We start from the raw sequence: 24,781 nt of genomic DNA, 5'->3' as shown, positions 1-24,781 counted from the left end.
CGGCGAACCCCTCCCAGAAATGCATTCAACTCTGAGGTGCTCATATGTGAGATGCATTCCCTGCCACTGCTATAGTCCTTCCGTACATCAACTTGTTCGCTCCTCTGACCGAAAACTGTTCGTTGTGCATGTGTGTTGACGTGCTCAGTCGAAGTCCTTTGCTGCGCTCTGCATGAGCAGGCCAATGATGAGACCGAACAATCCAAGGATGGAACTGAAGATTTCGATAACAAGAATCTTGACAAAACTACAGGCATATTAGCATGTTGTCCTAGGATGCGGTTGTAGAATACGTACAGCGCAGGGTCAGCGGCATCAGCCAACGCTGCACTACTTCCGTTGATGCCAACAGAGACACCACAAATCAAGTTGCACATGCCGACAGTCAATCCAGCCCAGAACAAAGCGTAACCGGTGAAGTAGTTGGAGCCAGAGTAAAGCTTCTCTTGGTCCGAAACGTGCTGGAGCTTGGAGGAGAAGATAATGGCCATGATGACGCCGTAAATGGCAACGACTTCGCAGAAGATGATCGAGATCAAATTCTTCGTTCGTATCCGAGGAGCCTTGACACCACCACCGACGATGGACACACCGGTTGTGAAAATGCCCCTACCATGTAATTAGAGCCTGCCCAATCCTTGCTGCTGTAGAAACGTACCATGCAGATCCTACAACGGAGAGACCAATGCACAGGCCGATGCCCAGAGTCGCCCAGGTGTATGGCGATAGGGATTCGAGGAACCGTCCGACGTTGAATGCTTCGCCCTCGCCGTTAAACAGCATGTCTGTCCGTCGTTAGCTATTGCCTACGCCCCCATCGTCGCGGCACATACACAAGCCAACCACCGTCAAGGCGGCGGTCGCACCGCCCGTGCCGTATAGGAGAACCATCTTCGAAGAGAGCTGTGAAAGTGGAGATGGAGGGAGACTGTGGCGGGTTGGAGTTGGAAGCTGCGATGATGATGGCTGCCGCCGAACGTACCCTGCCGGCTTGGCGCTTTAGCTCGCCCTCCACCAGTTGCAACGGTCCATCACCAGAACACCAGCCTATCTACCTTGTCGCAGTCACCATGGCCGCCGATCTCAAGTACTACGAGCTCTACCGTCGAAGCAGGTACTGCATGCGCACCTGGGAACGTGATACAGAGCACGCTGGCTGACAGCAGACAGTCTGGGCGGTGCCCTTACGGACACGCTGGACAATCTGATCACTGAGCGCCGCATCGAGCCCCAGCTCGCCATGAAGATCCTCGCAAACTTCGACAAGGCAGTCGCCGACGTACTCGCAGACAAGGTCAAGGCGAGACTGACGTTCAAGGTGGGTACATAGTGGCTCTGTGGCAGCTCAAAGGAAGCCTCAAGGCAGCAGCGGCAGTATGATGTACTGACACACGCTCTCGCAGGGCCACCTCGACACCTACCGCTTCTGCGACGACGTTTGGACGTTCATCATCAAGGACATCAACTTCAAGCTCGACAACACGAACCAGGTGCATGCCGATAGAGTCAAGATTGTCAGCTGTAATACGAAGCGTCCAGGCGAAGTCTAGAGCTGAGTCTCTGGCTTTGTTCGCACTTCATACCTGCTGAACACACAGCTATAGGCGAAGAAAAGGACGGCAAGAACAAGAAACGGAGGACGTAGTTCCGTTGGGTAGTAGCAGATAACGATCATGGGCGCTCTGGTGCATGCTGGCGAAAGGTGCACACGATTCATGTTGTGTAGGACCCTCGACGCTTTTCGGTGGGCTGACAACGGTTTGTTTGAGAGTTTTGGCGTTAGGGAACAAGACCAAAATGGATACCACAGGCTTGGTTTGGAGTTGGGGTTATGATAATTACTTCACACTCGCCGTGAAAGCACATGGTGCAGAAACGAGATTGAAATCACAACACGATAAATGCATGCGCACGTGCATGGCAGAACTAACGTCACTTTTCTTGACTATTTGCTGCATCTTCGTCGGGTACACGATCGAAGTGCTTGACTAAGCTCGGGGGTCCGGTTTCCTGCAACAGCATCAGACCTCACCGCCTCACATCTTTAAGTCGGTCGCGCATACACAGCAGCTCGCCATGTCTATACCACGCACCAAATCAGCGTGGCTGTTCTTTTCCATTACGAGCGGAGCATGCGCAGCATTCAACGGCGTCTTCGCGAAGCTGTGCGTTACCATAATATCCCAGCGACCCTGGTGCTAACCATGAGACAGCACAACAACGGAGCTCACAGGCGCATGGTCGAGCTCTCTCGCTACCGCGTTCGGGCTTGATCCCTCAAACAAGTTCTTCGAATATGCTCTACGCGCTGTACCCATCTCTCCCTAGCCGGCTGCCTCCGCGTCTCTGACCACTCTATAGGCCTTCTTCGGTATGAATCTCCTCTTCAACGCCATAATGTGGGGGCTCTTCACGCGCGCCCTCACCCTCGCATCCTCGACCGTCCGCGTCTCCGTCATCAACACGTCTGCGAATTTCATGATCACCGCGGTCCTCTCCGCGCTCATCTTCTCCGAGACGCTGCCGGGGCTGTGGTGGCTCGGCGCCGCGATGCTGGTAGCCGGCAGCGTCATCATCGGCATGAGGGAGGAGGGCGAGAAGAAGGAGATCGTCACCGGGACGGGCGAAGCGCCGCTGCTAAACAGGGATGGCGAGGCGAGTGCAGACTTTAGAGATAGTGAAGACGATGCACAGTCGAGGCATGAGCTTGATAGTGTTAGACGCAGAAGCAGTAGCAGCGAGCGCGCGCAGAGCAGTGATGAGGATGGGACGCTGAGGTAACTGGGGCTGCAACACGCAATGTACTGATGTCAAATCAAAGAGGCGTCCTTCGCCATTGAAGCCTCGTGTCGAACCTCGAAGCTTGTGTAGTTTCGCCGTGGTGAAGACCTGCCGGGCCCTGTTCGAAAGCTAAAATTGTTAGAGTCATGCTCTGAAGGCCGTTGAAGTACAGAAGCGTACATCCAAGAGACCGCGAATTTAGTACGAAATGCAGAGCGTCTAGATAGGGAGGACATCGAACTCCTTCCCGAAATGTCTCACGTGGCTATGATCCAATCTATCGTATAATCATTCATGTATCATATGCAGATCTCGCATCATCCCAAAGCAAATCTGGAGAGAGACACCTAATGCAGCCGTCGCAGTCCCTCAACCAACGCCTTTACCTCCTCAACATCGCCCTCCAATTCGCTACATGCTTTCTTCTGATCTTCCTCACTCAGGTCCAGGAATTTCTCGACCAGCTCGCCGTCTACGAAGCGATACGGCTCCTCGGACTCCCGGACTTGGTTTTTGAAAGCTCGGTACCGTGCAATATCCATGTTGCCTGGTGCAGGCACTAGTTTGCCTAGCTGGCTCTGCAGGGCCATGAGAAGGTGGAGGTATGCGGGTTGGATCAGCCCAAAGAGGTAGATTGACCCTTCCACCTGTGGGGGTGTTAGTGATATGTTACAACATCGGTAGCGGTGGGAGAGCTTACAGTTCCCATAAAAGCTCGCGGTACAACGACGGCATCGGCCTGCGCCATGACGTCGATCCTGCGTATCTTGTTTACCATCTCACCAAGCAAAAGCTCCGATGTGCACTGCAGCCTCTTCTTGTCATCGTCTGTTACGCCCTCGGGGTTGCGCTCTAGGACTGCCAGGTTACCTTCCGCATCGCTCTCAAGGTATGTGTTCGCGTCTACTTCGGCAACGGCTGTGGCCCATGTTGTCTGGTAATGGCGCGCGACTTCGGCGAGTTTGTCACTGAGCCCATCTTCGCCACGTTTGTATTCTACGATGACAAGCGATTTCATCAGGTCGGCTATTGCGATTACGTTGCCATTGACGGTGATATCGATGGGTGCTGTTGAACAGCGGAAGGTTGCGGCTTTGACGAGGTCCGGTTTCGATTGAGTTCGAAATTCGAGGTTGTATACTACGATGGTCTTGATTAGTGCTGCGACTATCTTGCCATCGCAGATTGCGAGGCAGCGACAGCCACCCTTGACAGCGAGCGAGGTAACAAGTTTAAGAGAGCGCTCAGGCGTTACTTCGAGGACGAGGATGCGCCCGCGCTCTTCGGTCGCTTGTTGTTCATCGAGGTAGGCGGTGCCGAGTATGAAGCGTTCGGCCATTCCGCCAGAACCGTCAGGGAGGGAGCAGCGAATTACACATTCCAGAAGCTCCTCTTCGTTCAGTGGGTAAGTGTCGAGCTCTTTGAACTGGATCTCGTCAACGAGCTTGAAGTGGCTTATCATGAATTCCTCTCCACCCTTAAGAACACGCTTTATGGTGCCGAGACCGAAGGCTTTGAGGTTTGACGAATATGCTATTCGGCGAACGGTCTCGTCGACCTTGAGTGTTTGGATGTGAGTCGTCCTTTCGGTGTCAACGAGGGCTATCCGAAGGTCCCCTGATGTTGCAATGGCTACAGAGCCAGGATAAGCTTCCGAGTCGAGTGGGCACACCGTTGTTGCTTTCTCAGCTGTGACTGCAGAGTAGACCAGACGACCTTCCGACGCGTAGATCAACGAGGGATGCTCACACGTTGCGAATACGTTGAAGAGACCGTCACCACGAGGCAAAGCACAGAATGTGGCCTCGCGTGTCCCAAGCACGATACTCTTTCGCCCGGACAGCTCGTTGGTAGACGGGTCGAACGAATATGTCACAACGTTTCCATCTGCCAACGCAGCGAACAAAGTGGGTGGTTGCCCAGGGAAGATTTGCGTGAGTAGTAACGATCGTGGGACTGAATCTTCTGAAATCTGAACGGTCTTGACGGGTTCCAGTGTGTCCAATGAGCAGATGGCAAGACCGGATTCTTTCCAGAATCCAATGAAACACACTGGACTCGAGCCAGATGGTAGTGCGACGCAAGCAACTTGACTCTCCGTTCCAAATGTTTTCTCTTTGATCACCTGGAGACCGCCATCCGCCATCGATGGTCCTACACGATGTGGTGGAGCTAGTAATGTGAGAGAAACCACTGTGACACCACCCAAAGAAACCAGAACGTGGCTGTCATTGATGGCCGCTGCTGTGATTTGCTGACCACCAAAGGGCATCCATTCCGACTGCACCATGCCGCCGTCCAGATCGCAGATTCGAGCTCTCCCGTTAGTTACTTGCACAACTCGTCCTTGGGAGATGTTGGCTGCAGCGAGCGTGGGTTCATCGAGGGCGAGCGAAGCAAATTCTTCAAATTCTTCGACCTCACCCTGAGGATCGAATTTGAAGATGCGCGACTCATTAACAAAAGTGACCATGAGTGTGTCGACATGGTCAGATGCAGGGTTTGACTTCAAGCTGAAAAGATTGGAAATGTGTTCCATCTCGCCGAGGAGGCCAACGTCTTCCAGCCCTACACCACTGCGAACACTTCGGAGGCTGCCATCTTGATAGGCGCCGCTGCCAGTGACAATTCGAGCCTGGCCAGAGGAATACTCGTTTGTTTGTCCCTCGCCTGACCTGTTACCCATGTCCATGATGGTGAAGTCGAGTACCGGAGCAATGTTGGAAAAGGTCTGCACAATCTCCATTGACTTCTCGGCAATCCTAATAACCTGGGAATCGCCTTGATGGGAGCCAACGAAAACGTATCCGGCGTCTAAGTAGACCAGCACAGACGCCCGTGAGGTCTGGCCAATGACATCGAGTTTCCATGACTGGACTCGATTCTTTTCGTCCAGAATAAGCATGAAGAGATATAAGCGTCCATAATCGTCGGCGAGAACGAAGCGCTGCGAGTCAACTCTCTCCCAGGCGACAAAAATCGTGGCTTCCTCCAACGGCTCGGTCTGTAGCTCGCCAGAGACATCGTTGTAGTATCCAATGGACGTCTCGCCAATTACTATCAAGCCATGTGACGGCTCCTCCACTGGTATTAGATGGCTGGAACCAAGCTCTATGTCTGCTTTGCAAACATCACCTTCTTCTAGCTCAACCTCGTCTCCGCTATGCTTTATTTCTCGGACCTTGAGCTTGACCTGGGAGTGTGTGTCTTCGTAGAGTAAGGCGATTTTGGGGTTCTCGTCGATTGATGACGGCCGAAGGAAGGCTGATGAGCGGACAAACATCTCGGCCAACCTGACAGGCACGGGCTCTCCGAGATGGGCGATGTCCGATTGTCCAGCTTGCTTCCTCTTTTTGCCTCTCTGTACTAGAGGTATGACAGTGATGATGCCCTCGTACACCTCAACCGTCATGAGTCGTCCGGTGGGGTCAACGTGACATCTCTCCCCAGTCTGCGACTCTCTAGCCGCATTGTCGGCAACACTCTCGAACGACTTTTCGGTCTGCAATTGCTTCTTCTCGGGGTTCCACGACAGGGTGAAGTATGTAAACCGATCGGTTCCGACAAAGAGGTGATCGGTCTGTGACAGTGCTGGGCGGAGCTTCTGAAGCATGGTGACCTTGCCATATATGGCTTTGGAGTGCTGGAGCGCCAGTCCATCGGTGGTCTGGGAGTAGAACTCGAGTCTGTTCGCTCTGCTGCAGGGACATCAGCATATCTACGAGCATCCAACACGGCGTGCTTACGCGACTACCAAGCAGTCCTCGTCTGCAGTGAGGAAGTTGAGTTTGAGGGCATGGCGAACGCTGCTCGGCTTGTGGATGGGTACAATGTATGCCATGGCGAACTCGTGATCAATGTGCAGCTCCCCGCGTGTCTCGAGGCACCAACCTGAGAAGCAAGTGATGTTGTCGAGAGCGCCTCAAGCTGCTCGGATGTATTCCGTCATTATCCCCGAAGCAACGCGCTAGTCGCCGCGGCGGGGGTGACTCGGCGAAAAAGTCCAAAGCTCAAAGTTTCCCCAGTCACGTTCACCTTGTCGCAACCTGGATTTTGCGACCGCCATGGCTCGTAAGGCTAGCTTTTGATCACCGCGCACACCTTGGCCGCGCCTGCTGACTATGGATCGCGACACAGCAGCGATTGACTTGGAAGACGACGACCCAGTGGTGTCCGAGTACGATGTCTACATTACCCCCGAGGCCGAGGAGCAACAGCTGTACGTGCTGCAGTACCTCAACAGGCCGCCCGATCAGCCCTTTACAAAAGCCTCCGGGAGCCTGCCTGCCGAGCTCAGGGTCAAGAAGGAGTCTGGCTTCATCGAAGTCGACGTTCCAATCAACATCCGCCAGAACTACAACCGCGTAAATGGCGTGCGGTGGGGAGAGGCCATGCGCAAGACCAAAGGATTCGGACAGAAGGCGTTTGGTATTGCCTCTGGTTTTGAGCGAACTATGCCGCGCACTGGCAACAGGCCTGGCGCCGAGGGAGGCTCAGCACCACCTGTAGTCACAGCCGAGGACGACGACAACTTTGAGGAATATGTCACACATTTCGAGGATGCCAACGAGAAGGGTCACGTACTGAATTCACAGACCTTTGGCGGTCAGATACTGAGCGACGACAACAAGGGTCCTAGCTACATGCTGGGAACATTCCGTGACGGTACGCGCCCGCTAGAGCAATGGCATCAACTGCCGTACTGACATTCGCAGACCAGCTCCACCTCACACGGCTCAACGGCCTCGTACAGCTCCGTACACAGTTCCATCACATCGACGCTTCTGCACAACTCGAGGCGGTCGCTCGGCGGCGTGAAAAGGAGTCGCAAGAAGGCGCGAAGCTAGCAGAACCCAAGGCGTTCATTCCCACCGTGAAGAAGGCTGGCGGAGACACAGCAGCCGAGCTGACGCAGCAATTCATGAAGGCGGCGAATCAAGAGCCATGGCATAAGCTGCAGTACTCTGATGAAGATGTGAGAAGCGTGCCCTCGACAAGCTCCCTATATGCTAATACACTCAGTCTGAACTTGCCTACGACTCTTACACCGAACGCCTGTTCCTCCCCAGAACCATCGACGCCCCGAAGCTACATTCCAACCTCAACAACGATCAGTTTCTCGATGTCATGAGTGCTCCTTCGGCTGGCAAAGGTGCAAAGCGAAAGAACGCGACAAGAGAAAAGGAGTTGATCGAAATCTCGGACGAATCCGATGACGAAGATGAGACCGTGACTTAGTAAAAGTGGATTTAGCAAGCATCATATCGGAGTTCACACTACAAGCTATTCTTAGGAAGACACAAGAAGATACCCAGCAATACAGTTGCAATGTCAGCCATGGCATCTTAGATCTGCACGACTGGGACCTGGTTTTGGAGAGATTGCATGACACGAGGTGACTAACATGGAGCTCACCAGACGATGGACAAGAACATATTCCTCCAGCCTGTACCGCGTAAGCCTACAAAGGTTCGCAAATTTACGGCCAGGGGTGTTCGCTGGGTACAGAGCGTGACTCCAGTTGACGGCAATGCGCACGGGGGCTTGTCGAGTATGCTTAGACCACCAGGAGAAGGGCGCTCCGGCATGTTCACCCGGGAGAGATGACTGCACATTGTGAGCTTTCGAAGCAAAAGTTGGCTGGCACTAAGGCTAGTTTGACATAACCTTCCTTGAATGACCGGGGGGTCAGGCAACCTCACAAAGGAGACTGTCGCGTTGCAGAAAGGTCGGCTAGGCATTCAGTCTTTGGTCTTTATTCTTTGGCCTTTACTAGAGGAGGGTATTCAGTTCCACTTTCAACTTGCCAAGACATTACAAGTCTTCAGCACTTTCTATTGAAGGTTTAGAGCACTCATAACTTCTCCGAAGACCTCCAGCATACAGTAGTACAGACTGAGGCGTTTTCGCTGAGCCAGTGTAGCCTTTGTTTTGTGCAAAGCGAGTGGTAGACTAGCCATAATTATAGAGCACTGCGCGCCAGTAGTTGCCTGTTGGCTACAAATCTCATAGATGTCGCTAGCACGGCGCACAGACCAGTTGATAAATTCTCCCACAAAGGCGACCGGACATTCTTTCCACTCCAACACCAACATCATGCCTTGATACATCGATTCGACAGCAGCGTCTCGGCGCAGGCTGCATCTCGACTCACACCAATAATGGGCCCTCTTTCGTGCCGCAAGGCTTCTGGCGCATATACTGCTAGAGCCGCCCTTCCTTCAGGCACTCCCGACCTCGGCTGAGCGTCCCAAGAGTGCGGAGACCGATACCAGCCGCGATTCCGCGTGCAGCTCTCCACGCACCTTCGCCCAACAAATAGCCGACATCTAGTTTTCAACACCCACGATGCGGACGATTGCAGCAGCATCGATGCCCTTGAGGCGGATAGCACCAGTTGCAACGCGCCAGAGCTCACGGCGATGCTTCTCAAGCACCCGAGACCTGCAGGCCACATGGGGGTTCATTGGATTAGGACGAATGGGTACGTGAACTACACCGCCAGCTCACATGACCGTGCGGTTCTCTGATACAATTCTCAGGTTACTCTATGGCTAAGAATCTGAGAGCCAAAATACCGGCTGGAGACACGCTCTTCGTTCATGATGTCAACACCGCCGCTACCACCAAGTTCCTTGAGGAGAACCCTACTGGTGTCCATGTTGCTGAACATGTACGGGAGATCGCCGAGAAAGCTGTACGTTTTGCCTGTTCCTGTCCATTCTCTTGCATGATGATACCCTTCTTTTCCAAACTTTATGATCTAAGTTGGGGTCACTTGTGGCTCTTCCCCTGATTTCACATTTCATAGCCAATCCTCTGATGCAACCACACATACAACGTCTTTGCTCTATATCTCCATGACTTCAGACCACTGACTCGTATCCAGGAGGTCATCGTTACCGCTCTCCCGGAGCCTCAGCACGTCAAAGGCGTGTACAAGGCTATGTTAGAGCCGCCCACGCTCTTGACGGATGGCTCCGTGAACAAGGAACGTCTGTTCATTGACACGTCTACCATCGACCCCATGACCTCGGCTGATGTAGCAGAGATTGCGCATTCAACTGGTCAAGGCAAGTTCATCGATGCGCCGATGTCTGGTGGTGTCGTCGGCGCAGCAGCCGGCACACTGACCTTTATGATTGGCGCTGCACCTGAGGTCGTGGATCGAGCCACTGAGGTGTTGTCTTTGATGGGCCGAAAGGTACTTCATCTTGGCGAACAAGGCGCTGGGCTTAAGGGCAAGCTCGCAAACAACTATCTTTTGGCTCTCAACAACATCGCGACTGCGGAAGCCATGAATATGGGTATTAAGTGGGGTTTAGACCCAAAAGCTCTTGCAGGTATGATCAACATTAGCACCGGCAAGTGCTGGCCGAGTGAAGTCAACAACCCTGTACCTGGCGTCATTGAAGGTTCGCCTGCGAGCAGAGGGTACGAGGGAGGCTTTGGCGTAGCCCTTGCCAACAAGGATTTGAAACTCGCTCTCAAGGCTGCTGCTGAAGCAAACGTCAAGCTTGCGCTAGGGGAGTCGGCAAGACAGCTGTATGAAGCGGCAGAGAAGGCACCAGACTGTAAAGGAAAAGACTTTTCTGTTATATACCGTTACTTGGGTGGCAAGGAGTAAATTAAAAGAACAGAAATCAACTGCCTTTTCTCCTAATCCTGATTTGTTCTTGGGTGATGGTGTATGTGCCATTCCAGCATCTTCTCGCGTGGTTGGAATATCAACCGCGGCTACTGTTCCGCGCCACACAGCTCGGCTCAGCCACACACGCGTCATCGGTCTACTTGTGCTTGTCAGGCGACAATCGCATCTTCAACATTCTCCACCTCCGCACCAGCCACGAGCGCTTCGAACAAGTCTACTCCACATTGAACGTAACACCGAACCACAGTCGCAAACATGTGCGGTGCCGATTGCTTCCTGATGCTCCTCAGCGTCCTCTTTCCACCCATCGGAGGTACGCACCCGCTTACTCCAGGCAGCACCATTTCCGCAACCTCGGATTGCCTCCAGATCCCCTTCAAACACCGACATACAAGCTAATACGTGCTACAGTCTGGGTCAAACGCGGCGTCTGCTCCGGCGACTCCCTAATCAACATTGCGCTCTGCTGTCTTGGTCTCCTCCCCGGCCTGCTCCACGCCTGGTACATCATCCTGCAGAACCCCGATCCAAATGACGGCTACGGCCAAGTTCCCGACCACGAAGGCGGACGACAGGGCACTACGTACTATGTCGTCTCACACACAGGGCCTGCGCGCCAACAGGGAGGCATGAACTACGGAACCGTGCCGCAGCAACAGCCAAGTGGTGGGCAGTTCCCGGGTCAGCAGAGTGGAGTGACAAACCAGAACGCGCCGAAGAAGAGCGGAAAGAGCGCAAAGGGTCCTGGGAATGCGCCGCAGCACTTGGGTGGGGAGGGTAGCAGCTCTCAGCAGCCTGAGGGTCCGCCACCGACCTATGCGGACGTGATCAAGGGTGACCACAAGGTGCAGGACCCGTAGATGTATTGCTACCTTGAGGAGAACGCAACGGGCAACAAATTACGTAGCGGCTCTGTCAAGAGAAGCACAGTTGGCTAGTTACCTTAAGTTACGGTGTTTGGGCTGGGTCATGATAAACGAAGGCGCACGTGAGCGCAATACCTACAGCAGGAGTTATGGGCTTTGCGAATGAATTCATCTTCGTATCTCGGCGGCTTTGCGGTATCAGTATTCCTTCAACCAATTTGCAATAGCACAGACAGAATGTGGTGGAGCCAGGATACGTTACCTTCTATTCGAGTAAGAAATAATGAAGCGAAAGTACAAGCCTGGTACCCGAAAGACCTGGGTTCAGAAATGTATGGCAAATGCCTTTGTGTTGTGGAAGCAGTGAGAGCATTTCCAATCTATGCGTGCTTCTTCTGCAGCGTTGTTGCACGCATCGCGTGTCTGCAAGCGGACGTCATCGTGTGAACTGTGAACGCGTGGCTTGTAGTGTCCGCAATCTGCCTCAAGGTCTGGCTTTGGTGTAAGACAGACAGCCGGACACCCGCGTTGGTGCCGCTCTTTCCGTGACAGCGATTCTGGACTCCGATCTCGAATTGCATAAAGACAGCGGCATACCCAGCCGTGCGCGGATTCTTTACAACTTTGTTCTCATGACTTGCTGCCTCATCAACCTGCGCCCATACACAGTAGACACGCCCACACGGCACACAGTCGGTCACACTAGCCACGGAACATTTCACAGTTGACGCAACTGCCGGACACCAGCTCTTTTTGCAGCACGAGTTCCGAGGCGCAGCAAGTGCTCTGGACTTGATTCCCCATCTGACGTGCCGTCGTTGGACCAAGGAAAGTTTCCCACTTGCAACACAATGTTCGTGTTGATTCGAGGATGATTAGCCGTGGCCCGTGCAACCGAAGCTCGATCAAGCGTTTGTGCCGCGTCGATGCTGTCACCGCCCAGCCGCTTGGGAGGCGAACTTTCCTTGCTTGAGGCGTGGCCAAGACACTTTCAAGCCTTCGAACTGCCACTTGGCTTGCTTAATGGCGATACATGGTGACGTGTTGGCACCATGGATCGCCCATTCCGTAGAGTAGCAAGCGGCCATCTGGCTCTGGCCAGTCTGATTTGAGAAGCTCGTCGCCCACGCTATCCAGCACTGCCGCGACTGTGAAATTAGCCTTTCGAGACCTGTGGCTGAGGTAATTCCAATTCGTTCGCACAGCCACAAATACGTGTGTTGTTGCGAGTCGTCAAACACCTGTTTAATTACGTCGCTTGTGTCCCCTTTCCTGCCGTCTTTCCATTCTCAAAGCACCTTCATAACACAGGGCAACCAGGCAACAGAGTCCTCCGCTATTGCCTCTCCATTTCACCCTGCGCCACTACCCCAGATCTTACCAGTTTCGAGAGCGCGCGCCTGTTTGGCCAGACACTCACCGTCAACACTCCCACTGCTTTCGCCCCCAACGCACTGCCGAAGTCGACTTCCTTTACGAGTCTGACGCAGCATCTGCACGTCTGAGCTCCATTGTGGAAACATCGATCGAGCCCTCTGTCCACTGCTAGGATTCCCACGTCGGCAAATTTGCCTACCAGACCCATACCAATGCGTAAGTGGAGCTCCCATCTCCGGCTCATCGCCATCGACCTCAAAGCCGCGCACCACTACACGTCAACCTCGATGTAACAAAAACATCAACAACATTAACAACTAACGGTCATGATAGATTCAGTAAGGAGGCAGGCGCATCGCGCCGCGTCGCAGGGTGGTAATAATGGAACCCTAAATTACAACCCATTTGCCAGAGTTCGATCAAGGGACTTGCCATACGGAGACGAAGAGAACATGTACCGCACACGATCAGAGGCCGATCACGCTCCGGCAATTGAGCAGCAAAGACGACTAGAAAGCAGAGAAGCCACCAAAGAGTTTGGAGGACCAACCCATCACACCACAGAACCTTCTCAGGTCTCACCAACTACGGCCTTTGGAAACCCGAACTTCCCAGAGTCATCAGACAATCAAGAACCAAAACTGCAAACCAATGGAGACGTCCCAGATGGCAGCGACAGCACCGTCGTAGGATCGACAGACGGCGTAACGAAGCGCGGCAAGTTCAAGAAGCTGTTTCGCAAAGAGCACGATGACGAACACGACGACACACTTGCGAACCAAGAGTCTGAGGATCTCTCCCTGGAAGAGCGCAAGCGCAAAGCACACAAGAGAAAGATTCCTGTTGGCCAGCAATTCCGTTTCGTTATATTCGGAGCATGGATCAACGTGCTCCTTGTCTTCGTTCCTGTCGGATTCGCCGTATTCTACGCTGGCCTGGGACCTGTCCCCGTGTTTATCATCAACTTTATTGCCATTATTCCGCTTGCAGCTATGCTGAGTAACGCAACTGAAGAACTGGCGATCAGAGTTGGTGAGACTATGGGTGGACTACTAAACGCCACTTTTGGTAACGCCGTCGAGTTGATCGTCTCAATCCAGGCTTTGATCAAGGACGAGATTACCATTGTCAAGTCATCGCTCATCGGCAGTATGTTATCGAACTTGCTTCTCGTTCTGGGCATGTCCTTCTTCCTCGGAGGAATCAACCGCCCTGAGCAGTTCTTCAACGTCACAGTCGCACAGACAGCTGCATCGCTACTTGCGCTTTGCATTGCCTCTCTTATCATCCCTACTGTCTTCCACAACACCATCGCCGAGGACGCCGACGACACAGGCGATGCCCTCAGGAACCAGGAGCTGTCCCACGGAACCGCGGTCATCCTTTTGATTGTCTATGGCTGTTACCTGTTCTTCCAGCTGAAGACCCACGTCGACATGTACAACGCCCCAAGTCAAAAGGTCCCCAAACGAAAGTCTTCCAAGCTTGAGGAAGGCGCAGCAAACCGTGGTGTGGCTGCAATTGGTGCTGGCACTGCTGCAGCGTCTGGCGGAGGTGTCAATCTCAAGAACCTTCTGAACAAGCCCGATGACGGTGAGGAAGACGAGGATGAGGAATTCGAGACTCCGTCTCTCTCAGTCATCGGTGCCCTCGTCACCCTCGCTATCTCTACCACCATGGTCGCATTTTGCTCAGAGTTTATGGTCGACAGTATCGATGGTCTCACCGCTACCGGTCACGTCTCGACGACTTTCGTTGGTTTGATTCTTCTGCCTATCGTCGGTAACGCTGCGGAGCACGCAACTGCTGTTACTGTTGCCATCAAGGACAAGATGGATCTATCCATCGGTGTGGCTGTAGGCTCCAGTATGCAGATTGCATTGCTCGTCTTCCCTTTCATCGTTCTCCTAGGATGGATCCTAGGCAAGGACTGCATGACTCTTTACTTCGACACTTTCCAGATTGCTACACTGTTCGTTTCCGTGCTTCTGGTCAACTACCTCATTCAGGATGGCAAGTCTCGTAAGTACCTCGATAGTCGCACCTTTCACAGCATTAGGCTAACAATCACACAGATTGGCTCGAAGGTGTTTTACTTATGGCGAGTTACATCATTATAGCCATCGCTGCTTGGTTCTACCCCGAGATTGCCGAGAACCAGTGCTAATACCTTACACTCCTTTTTTTTTTAAAAAAAAAAAAAAAAAAAAAAAAAAAGGATAAAAAATCCATCACACGCCATAGGCGTAAATCATAGGGTCGTGGCGTTTCAGGCACAGGATCATTCTGGGCTGAGCACATGAAGCAGTGTGCAAGCAGACTGCTTTTCTTTTCCTTGCCACATGCTCGATACCCAAGTACATTTAGTAATATCGTATTCCAAAAATTATGCAAACAATCAGCACTCACTTCTTGTACATCTTGGTGTTGACAGGTGACCGGGAAGACGTGACAGTTGTGGTGGCAGGAGCGCGATTTCCCACAAGGACACAAACATCGAGTGCCGCTGAAGGTACGTTTTTGTTCTTCTTTTCATGACTCTTGATTAATGTACGCAACGGGCAATACCCATTTACCAACAATGACGATACTCGGAATGCTTCAACACACTCACCGTCCATCTATCTGAGCCCATTCGTCACACTCGTCTCTCACTTCATCGACACGTACACCTTACTACGTGGGCCAGATCCCCGTACCAGCGCGCGGTCCCTGGCTTGCGCGTGGCCTTGGTGGCTCACTCACTGTCTCCTCTCACTACAACATGCTTACTCCTGGCCCGCACAGATCTACCCATGGTATTTAAACTGGCCATCTGGGATCCCACTCCATCTCTCCTACATCCCATCACTGACCACTCCTTGTCCATCTTTAGGCTCACTATCACGGCTTCCTAGGCTACTAACATCCATTCAATCACGCACTACCATTCACCGTGAACCCCAGCAAATCCCAGAGACGCAGACCTTCCCCGTTGGAAGACAAGTGCGCCCAAGATCATCTTCACTTGTGCTTCACCGCTTTGAGACTGCAGGGTCTTTAGTTCCCAACACTACGCCTCAGGTTCCGGCTTGATCGCCACTTCATCCCGCTTTCGTTGATCAGACTTGAGAGTACGATCGACCGATATCTGTCTTGTGTTGCGACTAATCCTTGGCACAGACACTTAACATAAGCAGTTGTGACTCAGCTTGCGACTTGAAGTTCGCGATATACATTATCCGTGAAGCAGTTGTAGGTTCATATTCTTCCTTCTCGAAAATTACTGACAACTCCTAGAAAGACCGTTCAGCAATATGAGCGACGACACTTCCAATGACCAACTCGTTCTAATACGCGCAGCTTCTAACGGGCCGGATGATCTCTTCGAAGGATCCGAGGACTCAGAGTCTCGGTTCGATGACCCAAACGACTCTACAGGCACCGACGACGATCAATCTGCGGCTGAAGACGGACATGCTGCAGCTCTTGTCATTCTCTCACGGGACGATCACGTCTTTGCGCAACAAGTATTTGGTGTCGAAGGCTACCGCGAAGTTATTTCGGCACACGAACAGCAACAAAAAGACATTCAAGAATCCATTGAGCACGATATTCAACCTGGAACGCAATCTCTCGTTTCATATGCTGATGCCGCCATGTCTGATCATCACGACACTGATCTTGCACCTCAAGAACAGACACAGCAACAAACACAAGGATACGAGGAAGAATTCCAACAGCATGCTCAGCGAGCCCATGATGAGCCCTCCTACATTAAACCAATCCACGAAGACTCCACCGATCGCGATGCCACCATGGAAGATGTGCCAGATGAATCGGGTGGTGCAATGCTGGCTACTGTCTCTCTATCAGACCAAAATGAAGTTGACATGAATGATTCTTCATCTCTCTTCGTCCCAGAGCACAGTCCAGCTTTCCACACGCCTGGACCGCTTCCCAGTCCTCCACACTTGAACGCCTTACCAGTGCATCAGACTTCAGCCTCTACTGCTTCGCCTGCGCCATCCGCCGACAAGATGTCAATTTACGCCAAAGTCCGCAGTATGCAGAAACGAGCTCAGGAAAAAAAGAAACTCGTGGCCCAACATGCCGCATCGTCCCATCTTGGTGCTGAGCTTGACCCAGAAGTATATCTGGAGGCTGTGACGGCTGGTATCAGACCTCCAGCCGGAACCCATACTGTCCAAGTGGACGAAGATGAGGCGGCTCATAGACGAGCCTTGGCCGAGTTCCAGAAGCAGGAGAAATACTACAATAACATCAAGACGCAGCACAAAGGTCGGCTCCCTTTCCGGCAAGATATCGAATGGATGAAGATCGCAGGCGTCGAGAGCGCCCGTTTGAAGAAGCGACAACGTGATCTCGCGATGGCCCACGAGGGTGATGATCAGGACCCATTTCCTCCGGTGACCTCTCAAGCTGCTGAAGGAGATGAAGATTACGAAGATGAGTTCAACGACGAAGGAAGAACTCGCAAACGTCGTCGAGGCGAACAGCCTTGCAAGCAGTCCAAGCCAATGTCGATGCAGGATGCTGAGATCAGAGCTATGCAAGTCGCTCTAGAAGCAAACGCAGACAGGCCTGGAAAGAAGAAGAAGAAGAAGGGGGCGGCAGGCGACGACCAAGCGCAGGAGCCGCGAGCTACAACAAAAAGCAAGGTTTCCAAACTCAGAACTGCAAGACCATCTAGAGCCAAGGCAACAGGCAAGTCGACAGCGAAAGGACCCCGCAGGACTCTCAAAGCCCAGCAAGAAGTCGAGCGCGCAATCAAGCAGACAGCTTCACTTTTCAACGCCAATGTGTTTGAGCTGCAGGCCAGCATGGGAGCCGCAGACCAGCCAACGTTCCGTACAAAGAACAAAGCGGAAGCTCTCAAGGAACTCATTGCTAGCGTTCCTATCCAGGATAAGAAGCAGGCGAGGAACGACATGAACACCCTGATACAGGCATCGAAGGAGTTTGACGGTCAATTTTCTTGCAAACTTGAACCCAGTGGAAATTGGATAGTTAGAGGGATGAAGACATCTCTCAAGGGATATCAGGTGCTGGGCAGTGCCTTCATGCGTCGCCGTGAGAACGACGAAAAAGAGCCCAAAGGAGGCTTGATGGCGGACCAGATGGGGCTTGGTAAGACGCTGATGATGCTCGGTAAGTACCCTCAGCTGCTACAACTTCCTCCACTAACCGTCATCAGCGAACATTGTCAACTCGCGCGATGCCATGATCAAGAACAAGGGATTTGGTCCCAGAACCACGCTTCTAGTTGCAAGTCCCAATCTACTTTACCAGTGGGGAGCTGAGATTGCGCAACATACCAACTGCAACTTGAAGGTTATGCGTTATGGGTCCGGCCATCGCCTTGACTCAACCCACGCTATATCCATCCTCGAGACCCACGACATCATCCTCACCACCTACGGCGAGGTGATGAAGTCGTATCCAAAAAACAACCCGCCGATCGAGTGCCAGACTGCCGAGGAAAAGATTGCCTGGTGGAAGGAGACATACATCAACCATCGAGGTGTTCTGCATCAGATGAAATTCAAGCGTATCGTTCTGGACGAAGCCCAAATGATCAAAAACCACCAGAGCCGAACATCGATCGCCTGTCGCGCTCTCATAGCCGATCACAAGTGGGCGCTAAGCGGCACGCCCATCATGAACGGCCTGGAAGAGCTCTATCCTTACTTCAAGTTTCTCAACGTTCCGCACACGGGTAGCTTCAAGATCTTCAAGCACAACTACTGCGGCAGTGGTAACGGCGAGAACGCGGAGCGCCTCCTTGTTCGCCTTTCCCAATTCATGATTCGTCGCACCCACGCTGACAGAATGTTCAATGCGCCCATACTGAAGCTGCCGCAGGCTAACCAGAGCACATACTGGTGCAAATTCAACTCAGTCGAGCGAAGCATCTACATTATCGTCCAACAGCGCTTTGCCCAGAAGATCAACTTGTTAGCCGAGGAAGGCACGTTGGAAAGGTCGTACAACAGTATCTTGGTCATGCTACTACGCCTTCGACAGCTCAGCGCCCATGTGCTCATGCTGCAGTTCGTCTTGAAAGATCTCCTACAACGTGAAGACATTGAGCGCATCAAAGAGGTGGTCAAGCAGCAAGCCGCTTCCTCGTACGCTGATCAGGATCGCACTATACTTGCCATCCGAAAGCAATTAGAGGCTCATGAATCGAAAGAGAAGAAGAAGTCGGCTACCAAAACCGCGCGCAAGCTTGCCGCCGAAGACGCTGCAAGGAAGGCAGGTACAGAATACGTCGAGCCAGATGATGATTGTGAAGACTACGATGACGACGACGCTCCTGTCGAAGTTGCACGAGACGGTGAGACAGACGGAACGGGGAAAGGCGACCATGGCGGCGCAAGACGCCACAGTTCAGGAAAAGCATTCGGCAAGAGCTACAACTTCAAGCCGTTTGTGAACAGCCTCACGGTCGGCGAGGAGTGGGAGAAGAAGAAAGAAAAGGCAAAATGCGCCGAGTGCGGCAAGCAGCCTCACAAGCCTTGGAAGACGGCGTGTGGGCACCTGATGTGTGATGGCTGCTACGAGGAGGTTATGGCGGCTGCAGCGGAGGAAGAGAGGGCCAACGGAACCTGCAAAGCCTGTGGCCAGATTGTTGGCGCGTGCGCCCCTTGTGACGATGAAGATGCTGACGACACGCCGGGGTCTAGCCGAACGCGCGGTAAGGCTGCGCAGAAGAAAAAGAGAGAGAAGGAGCGTCTGGATCATGAGGATATCGCAGACGACTGGCTGAGTCTGGGGGGTAAGGATGTGTTGCCCTCCGCCAAGACCAAGGCCGTCAAGGCTCAAATCCTCAACTGGACCCAGGAGAATCCGACGGTCAAGATCATCATCTACACGCAATTTCTGGCGATGTACGTCTTGAGTTTGGTGTTGTTGAATCCGGCTAACCCTGATCAGGATCCGCATTCTCGCGAAGGTCTGCCACCACGAAGGCTGGGGAACAGAAGAGGTACGTTTGAGAGGGGATGATGTAGATACGCGGCGTTGCAGCCTGCCTCTTTGTGGGGCTAGTGGTGTAGTGTTTTGCTAACAAAGAGAGCAGTATCATGGCAAGATGAGTCTGCAAGCGCGCGACAAGACGATCAAGAAGTTTGCCAGCGACCCAGAGTCGAGGATTTTGCTGGCTTCTCTTCGGTGCGGAGGTCTGGGACTCAACCTGACCATGGCGTCCAGGGTCATCATGATCGATCCGTGGTGGAACGAGGCATCGGAGCAGCAGGCTTTTTGCCGAGTCTTCCGCATCGGGCAGCGAGACGAGACGTTCATGAGCCGGCTGTGCGTCGAAGACACTGTCGACGAGCGACTCGTTGAGATGCAGAAGAACAAGAAGAAGGAGATTGACGGGGTGATGGAAGACCGTGGAAAGAAGACGAAGAAGTAGGCTGCCACGTGTGTTGTATCGATTTCAGCTGACTGAATGCCTCCAGCCTGGACATTGCCGACCTGATGCGGCTCTTTGGCAACATCGACGAGGCTGACGACGGAAGGCCCTTTATTGTGGTCGACAACCCTGCTGCAACCGGTGGCTTCCGTGCTGACAGCGACGACGAGGGGTACGCGGATGAGGCTTGAGGCAGCTACAGGTGGGTGGTATTGGAGGAGGGGTCTTGGATGGATAGATTTTTGGGGTGGGAAACTAGGATTCTGGCGAGGATTCACGGCGGGCTGGAGGGATGTGATGGCGTTTGGGGGTCGAAAAGGAGATGCTGATTACTGTCGAGGCTATCATTGGGCGTTATGGGATGCTTGCTTTTCGTACGATTAGCGTCGAGTGCGAGTGCGTCCGGGGTACTTTGTTTTGCTTCCACATGGATCTGGCTTCGACTCAGGCATGTTTTGGTGCAGTGATGGTGGTGGTGATGGTGGTGGTGATGGTGGTGGTGATGGTGGTGGTGATGGTGGTGGTGATGGTGGTGGTGATGGTGGTGATGATGGTGGTGGTGATGGTGGTAATGGTGGTGGTGATGGTCATGGTGAAGGTGAAGTTGTAGTGTGGAGCCATGTCGACGATCGGGCCGAGCCAATAGCAGGCCCACCCACCATTGACGTCTCCGCAACCGCGGACCATGCGACTCGCCATTGAAGGTTGTCGAACAGCTTGGCCTGCAGGCGTCCGACGAAGCCACGGCCGCGCGCCTTTCTACCGCGCAATAGCTGGAGAAGATAAGACACAGCGGCATCCAATCAGGACCCGGCTGATAGCAGCACGCCCGCATCCTGGTGCCTCCCCTCACCCCATGCACCGAGCGCAGTGAACGTCACTTGCGGCGCGACACAGTCCTGGCTCGCCATGTGGACGGCGACAATTGCTCTTGCCCTGCACCCCGACCGACAGTGCGACCGACAGCACTCGCCCGTGGCTGATTAACGTCGCCCTGAGCCACACGGCTCTGTCACCCGTCGTAGCGCCCCCGCCATCGCGAACCCCACACCGCGCACTGTGTACGACGACCATCTTGACGAGCGCCGGCCATGGAAGCCGCCCGTGCAGAAGCGCCTGCGCCTGTGACCGCGGCTCCGACACAGCCGCCGGCCAAGAAGGGTCGGCGAGGGAAGAAGAGCGCCGAGGACGACGAGGCGAGCACGAAGCGGCGATGCATCTCCAGCGCCTGTGTGCCCTGCAGGAAGAGGAAGAGCAAGGTGCGTAACGCGGGCGCATGGCCTCTGCCGCCACGTGCGTCGACGACCCACCTCCAACACCCACACCCACACCCATACCAACACCCATACCAACACCCATACCAACACCCATACCAACACCCATACCAACACCCATACCAACACCCACACCAACACCCATACCCACACCCATACCAACACCCACACCCACACCAACACCAACACCAACACCAACACCACCAACAACATCACTGACTGACACCGCAACAGTGCGACGGGACCACCCCGGCCTGCTCCGCCTGCGCCGCCGTATACAACACCGAATGCATCTACGACCCCAACTCGGACCACCGCCGCAAGGGCGTCTACAAGAAGGACATGGACAACCTCAAGACGCGCAACTCGACCCTCCAGACGCTGATCCAGGCCATCCTCAACTACCCCGAGGAAGACGTCGCCGGCCTCGTGCACCAGATACGGACCTGCGAGAGCCTCGACTCGGTCGCCGAGGCCATCATCGCGCGCGAGAACGGCGACGAGGACGAGGATGAGCCCGTCAGCCCTTTCTCCACCCCCGCCGTAACCCCCAACGAGCCCACGTTCGAGAGCCAGCTGAGCGGCAGGATGGGCGAGCTGAGACTCGAGCACGGCTCCACCCGCTACATCGGCGGCACCTCGCACCTCATCTACCTGGGCCAGCACAACGAGGCCGCCGGCTCGCCTGACCCGTATGCTGACGAGCAGTACCCGCAGCTCGAGGACCCCTACTGCAGCTGGACCACCGTCACGTCCGACCCGGAGCTCGTCCAGCACCTCATCCGCATGTACTTTTGCTGGCACTACAGCTTCTTCGCCACCCTCTCCAAGGACTTGTTTCTGCACGAGTTCCAGGCCGGCAAGCCGCCGCCAGGCTCGCCTAGGAAGATGCAGTACTGCACCCCGTTGCTGGTCAACGCCATGCTGGCCCTGGGCTGTCACTTCACTTCTCTGCCCGGCGCACGCGCTGTGCGCGATGACTCGGCCACGGCCGGAGACCACTTCTTCCGCGAGGCCAAGCGCCTGATCATGGCAGAGGACCTGCACGAGGTCCCTGCTCTGCCAACTGTCCAGGCGCTAGCCCTGATGTCGGTGCGCGAGGCTGGCTGCGGGAGAGAGGCAAAGGGCTGGGTCTACAGCGGCATGTCGTTCCGCATGGCCTGCGACCTCGGTCTCAATCTCGGCATGCACAGCCAGGACGCCATCGACGAGACGGAAGAAGACGCACGGCGCATCACCTTCTGGGGCTGCTTCCTGTTCGACAAGTGCTGGAGCAACTACCTCGGCCGCATGCCGCAGCTGGCCAACAACATCATCACGGTGCCCAAGTTCGACGTCTTTCCTGGCGAGGATGCCGAGACGTGGAGCGCCTACACCGATTCAGGCATCAGCCAGGCGCACTCGCAACCTTCGAGGACGAGGGCCGTTGCGCTGCAGATATCGAAACTGTGCGAGATCTCGAGCGACCTGATGCAGTTCTTCTACAACCCAATCGACATGGACAAGGCAAAGGGGAAACAAGCCGAGCTGAAGAAGCTCAGTGAAATACACATGCGTCTGGAAACATGGAGGAGAGAGCTGCCCAAGGAGCTGGAACCCAAAGAAGGCGGACTGCCGCACATGCTTGTCATGCAGTAGGTTGCACTGACCTCGATGTCGAAACATGGCTAACCAATCTGCAGCATGTTCTTCCAGCTGCTCTACATCCACCTCTTCCGGCCCTTTTTGAAATACAACCCGGACAACTCGCCCCTGCCTCCCAATGTCTCGCCTCGGAAGCAGTGCACCCAAGCCGCAGCCATGATATCCAAGCTCCTGCGCCTGTACAAGCGCTCGCACGGCCTGCGCCAGATCTGCAACATCTGCGTTTACATTGCACACTCGGCGTGCACCATCCATCTCCTCAATCTCCCTGAAAAGAACGCCAAACGCGACATCATCCACGGCGTCAAGCATCTGGAGGAGATTGCTGAAGGCTGGCTCTGCGCACGGCGCACCTTGGGCATCTTGAGCGTCTTGACCAAGAGGTGGAAAGTCGAGCTCCCGGAAGAAGCTGCAGCGGTGCTTGCACGAACGGACGAGAAGTTCGGACCCTGGAACGAAATCAGCACACCCAAAGCTGTGCGAGCCGAGCCGGTGGTGGTGCGAGATGCCCAGCCAACCAGCCCGACGCAAAAGTTCAGCCCGAGTCTGCAGCCGTATAGCATGAGCATCGCGGACATTGCCACGCCCAACTTCCTGAGCAGAACACCGGCCTCGACAAGCAGCGCTGCCGCCGCCGCCGCCTACGTAAGCCAACCTCTACCCTACGCCCGCCCCAGCACCTCGTCCTTTGGCCGCGACCCGGCCTCCGTCCCCCCGACCGACCTCACTCACACACGCCTCCAGCGCCACCCCTCGGACCCCATGAACCACGCCACGCCCAACCAGAGCGCGCACACGCCCGCGACGCCCGCGTCGACACAAGCGCGGCAGTCTCTGGACGGCGGTCTGTCGTCTGCAGGCGCGTCGCCCAGCCAGCTGTTCGGCGGGGTGGACCAGCTGATGCGCGAGGGCCAAGACTGGATGTTCCGCGACCAAACGCAGCTAGCGTCCGGCTTTGACAACTGGAGCAACAGCCAGAATCTCGACGACATGGCCAGCTGGTTCGCGAGCACCGCGGGCGTGCAGCAGCAGCAGCAGCAGCAGCAGCAGCAGTCGAATGGGAATAGTCTCGTCAACGGTGGGCCCGTCCCGGGGTACAACGTCAATGGGGTTCCCAACGTCAACGTCAACGGCAGTGCTAATCACGGCGGCCATGCGAATGCGAATACCAATGCGAATGGAGGCGTAGGTGTAGGTGTAAATGCGAATGGGAACATGAACATGAATGTGAATATGGGCGGGATGCAAGGCTTCACGTACGACGAGCAGAGTTGGTACGACTATCAGTAGTGAAGTTGTCGTTGTCGTTGTCGTCATTTCTTTTGTATTCCGTGCAATGAATGCAACAAGGGGGGATACCACTCATCATTTGACTTTGGCTTTGGCTTTGGCTTTGGCTTTGGCTTTGACTTTGGCTTTGGCTTTGACTTTGGCTTTGGCTTTGACTTTGGCTTTGGCTTTGACGTTAACTTTAACTTTGACGTTACCTTTAACTTTGACGTTACCTTTAACTTTGACGTTGGGTCAGGGCGTTTAATCGACGTCGCGGAGCAGGGAGTTGGAGGAATAAGGAATTAGGAAACAGGAAACAGGAAATAGGAAATAGGAAATAGGAAAGCAGCTGGCAAAGATGAAAAGGGCGTATTTATTATTATTATTTTAAATCTGTTGACTACCTTTCCATCCTTCCATCCTTCCTTTCTTCCTTTCTTCCTTTCTTCCTTTCTTCATTTCTTCCTTTCTTCCAATTCCACAGACCAAGCAT

General features: G+C 54.1%; 11 protein-coding genes across 12 annotated transcripts, besides 10 other annotated features; 8 read left to right on the top strand and 3 right to left on the bottom strand.

Annotated features, from left to right (window-relative positions):
• Positions 1–144: 144 nt before the first annotated feature.
• On the bottom strand, positions 145–891 carry EKO05_0009136 (uncharacterized protein; the record flags this gene model as incomplete). The annotated part of the gene is made up of 4 exons (XM_038941859.1): positions 145–247; positions 298–609; positions 659–785; positions 834–891. 4 exons carry the CDS (start codon positions 889–891, stop codon positions 145–147), a joined length of 600 nt encoding a protein of 199 aa, XP_038795742.1.
• Positions 892–1,070: 179 nt separating this feature from the next.
• EKO05_0009135 (Transcription initiation factor IIA subunit 2) lies at positions 1,071–1,550 on the top strand (the record flags this gene model as incomplete). The annotated part of the gene is made up of 3 exons (XM_038942172.1): positions 1,071–1,114; positions 1,171–1,318; positions 1,404–1,550. The coding sequence occupies 3 exons, from the start codon at positions 1,071–1,073 to the stop codon at positions 1,548–1,550; spliced, it is 339 nt and encodes a 112-aa protein (XP_038795741.1).
• A 526-nt stretch (positions 1,551–2,076) lies between these two features.
• EKO05_0009134 (uncharacterized protein) lies at positions 2,077–2,781 on the top strand (the record flags this gene model as incomplete). The annotated part of the gene is made up of 3 exons (XM_038941918.1): positions 2,077–2,165; positions 2,214–2,310; positions 2,362–2,781. The coding sequence occupies 3 exons, from the start codon at positions 2,077–2,079 to the stop codon at positions 2,779–2,781; spliced, it is 606 nt and encodes a 201-aa protein (XP_038795740.1).
• Positions 2,782–3,128: 347 nt separating this feature from the next.
• On the bottom strand, positions 3,129–6,622 carry EKO05_0009133 (uncharacterized protein; the record flags this gene model as incomplete). The annotated part of the gene is made up of 3 exons (XM_038942000.1): positions 3,129–3,428; positions 3,482–6,479; positions 6,528–6,622. 3 exons carry the CDS (start codon positions 6,620–6,622, stop codon positions 3,129–3,131), a joined length of 3,393 nt encoding a protein of 1,130 aa, XP_038795739.1.
• Positions 6,623–6,845: 223 nt separating this feature from the next.
• EKO05_0009132 (uncharacterized protein) lies at positions 6,846–8,019 on the top strand (the record flags this gene model as incomplete). Its single annotated transcript, XM_038941882.2, has 4 exons — positions 6,846–6,852; positions 6,919–7,446; positions 7,497–7,756; positions 7,804–8,019. 4 exons carry the CDS (start codon positions 6,846–6,848, stop codon positions 8,017–8,019), a joined length of 1,011 nt encoding a protein of 336 aa, XP_038795738.2.
• A 1,110-nt stretch (positions 8,020–9,129) lies between these two features.
• EKO05_0009131 (3-hydroxyisobutyrate dehydrogenase) lies at positions 9,130–10,408 on the top strand (the record flags this gene model as incomplete). Its single annotated transcript, XM_038941935.2, has 3 exons — positions 9,130–9,265; positions 9,324–9,478; positions 9,671–10,408. The coding sequence occupies 3 exons, from the start codon at positions 9,130–9,132 to the stop codon at positions 10,406–10,408; spliced, it is 1,029 nt and encodes a 342-aa protein (XP_038795737.2).
• Positions 10,409–10,687: 279 nt separating this feature from the next.
• On the top strand, positions 10,688–11,292 carry EKO05_0009130 (uncharacterized protein; the record flags this gene model as incomplete). The annotated part of the gene is made up of 2 exons (XM_059637472.1): positions 10,688–10,745; positions 10,844–11,292. The coding sequence occupies 2 exons, from the start codon at positions 10,688–10,690 to the stop codon at positions 11,290–11,292; spliced, it is 507 nt and encodes a 168-aa protein (XP_059493455.1).
• Positions 11,293–12,966: 1,674 nt separating this feature from the next.
• Positions 12,967–12,997: a tandem repeat.
• A 4-nt stretch (positions 12,998–13,001) lies between these two features.
• On the top strand, positions 13,002–14,842 carry EKO05_0009129 (uncharacterized protein; the record flags this gene model as incomplete). The annotated part of the gene is made up of 2 exons (XM_038941849.2): positions 13,002–14,697; positions 14,751–14,842. 2 exons carry the CDS (start codon positions 13,002–13,004, stop codon positions 14,840–14,842), a joined length of 1,788 nt encoding a protein of 595 aa, XP_038795736.2.
• Positions 14,843–14,865: 23 nt separating this feature from the next.
• Positions 14,866–14,892: a tandem repeat.
• Positions 14,893–15,971: 1,079 nt separating this feature from the next.
• On the top strand, positions 15,972–20,289 carry EKO05_0009128 (uncharacterized protein; the record flags this gene model as incomplete). The annotated part of the gene is made up of 5 exons (XM_038942037.1): positions 15,972–17,826; positions 17,873–19,568; positions 19,615–19,666; positions 19,760–20,094; positions 20,145–20,289. 5 exons carry the CDS (start codon positions 15,972–15,974, stop codon positions 20,287–20,289), a joined length of 4,083 nt encoding a protein of 1,360 aa, XP_038795735.1.
• Positions 17,265–17,282: a tandem repeat.
• Positions 20,028–20,054: a tandem repeat.
• A 253-nt stretch (positions 20,290–20,542) lies between the features above and the next one.
• EKO05_0009127 (uncharacterized protein) lies at positions 20,543–20,719 on the bottom strand (the record flags this gene model as incomplete). The annotated part of the gene is made up of 1 exon (XM_038946701.2): positions 20,543–20,719. One exon carries the CDS (start codon positions 20,717–20,719, stop codon positions 20,543–20,545), a length of 177 nt encoding a protein of 58 aa, XP_038795734.2.
• A 470-nt stretch (positions 20,720–21,189) lies between these two features.
• EKO05_0009126 (Nitrogen assimilation transcription factor nit-4) lies at positions 21,190–24,306 on the top strand (the record flags this gene model as incomplete). Of its 2 annotated transcripts, XM_059637471.1 has the most annotated exons (4): positions 21,190–21,357; positions 21,607–23,006; positions 23,055–23,661; positions 23,761–24,306. In XM_059637471.1, the coding sequence occupies 4 exons, from the start codon at positions 21,190–21,192 to the stop codon at positions 24,304–24,306; spliced, it is 2,721 nt and encodes a 906-aa protein (XP_059493454.1). The 2 variants fall into 2 exon arrangements, with proteins under 2 accessions (XP_059493454.1, XP_038795733.2); XM_038941844.2 differs by having other exon boundaries at positions 23,055–24,306.
• Positions 23,640–23,658: a tandem repeat.
• Positions 24,039–24,069: a tandem repeat.
• Positions 24,170–24,249: a tandem repeat.
• Positions 24,307–24,384: 78 nt separating the features above from the next.
• Positions 24,385–24,478: a tandem repeat.
• Positions 24,479–24,585: 107 nt separating this feature from the next.
• Positions 24,586–24,633: a tandem repeat.
• A 76-nt stretch (positions 24,634–24,709) lies between these two features.
• Positions 24,710–24,762: a tandem repeat.
• Positions 24,763–24,781: the final 19 nt, after the last annotated feature.

Source organism: Ascochyta rabiei, chromosome 16 (assembly GCF_004011695.2).
Source record: "Ascochyta rabiei chromosome 16, complete sequence".
In the NCBI taxonomy this organism is placed as follows: Eukaryota; Fungi; Ascomycota; class Dothideomycetes; order Pleosporales; family Didymellaceae; genus Ascochyta; species Ascochyta rabiei.
This window is presented reverse-complemented; position numbering and strand designations above follow the sequence as displayed.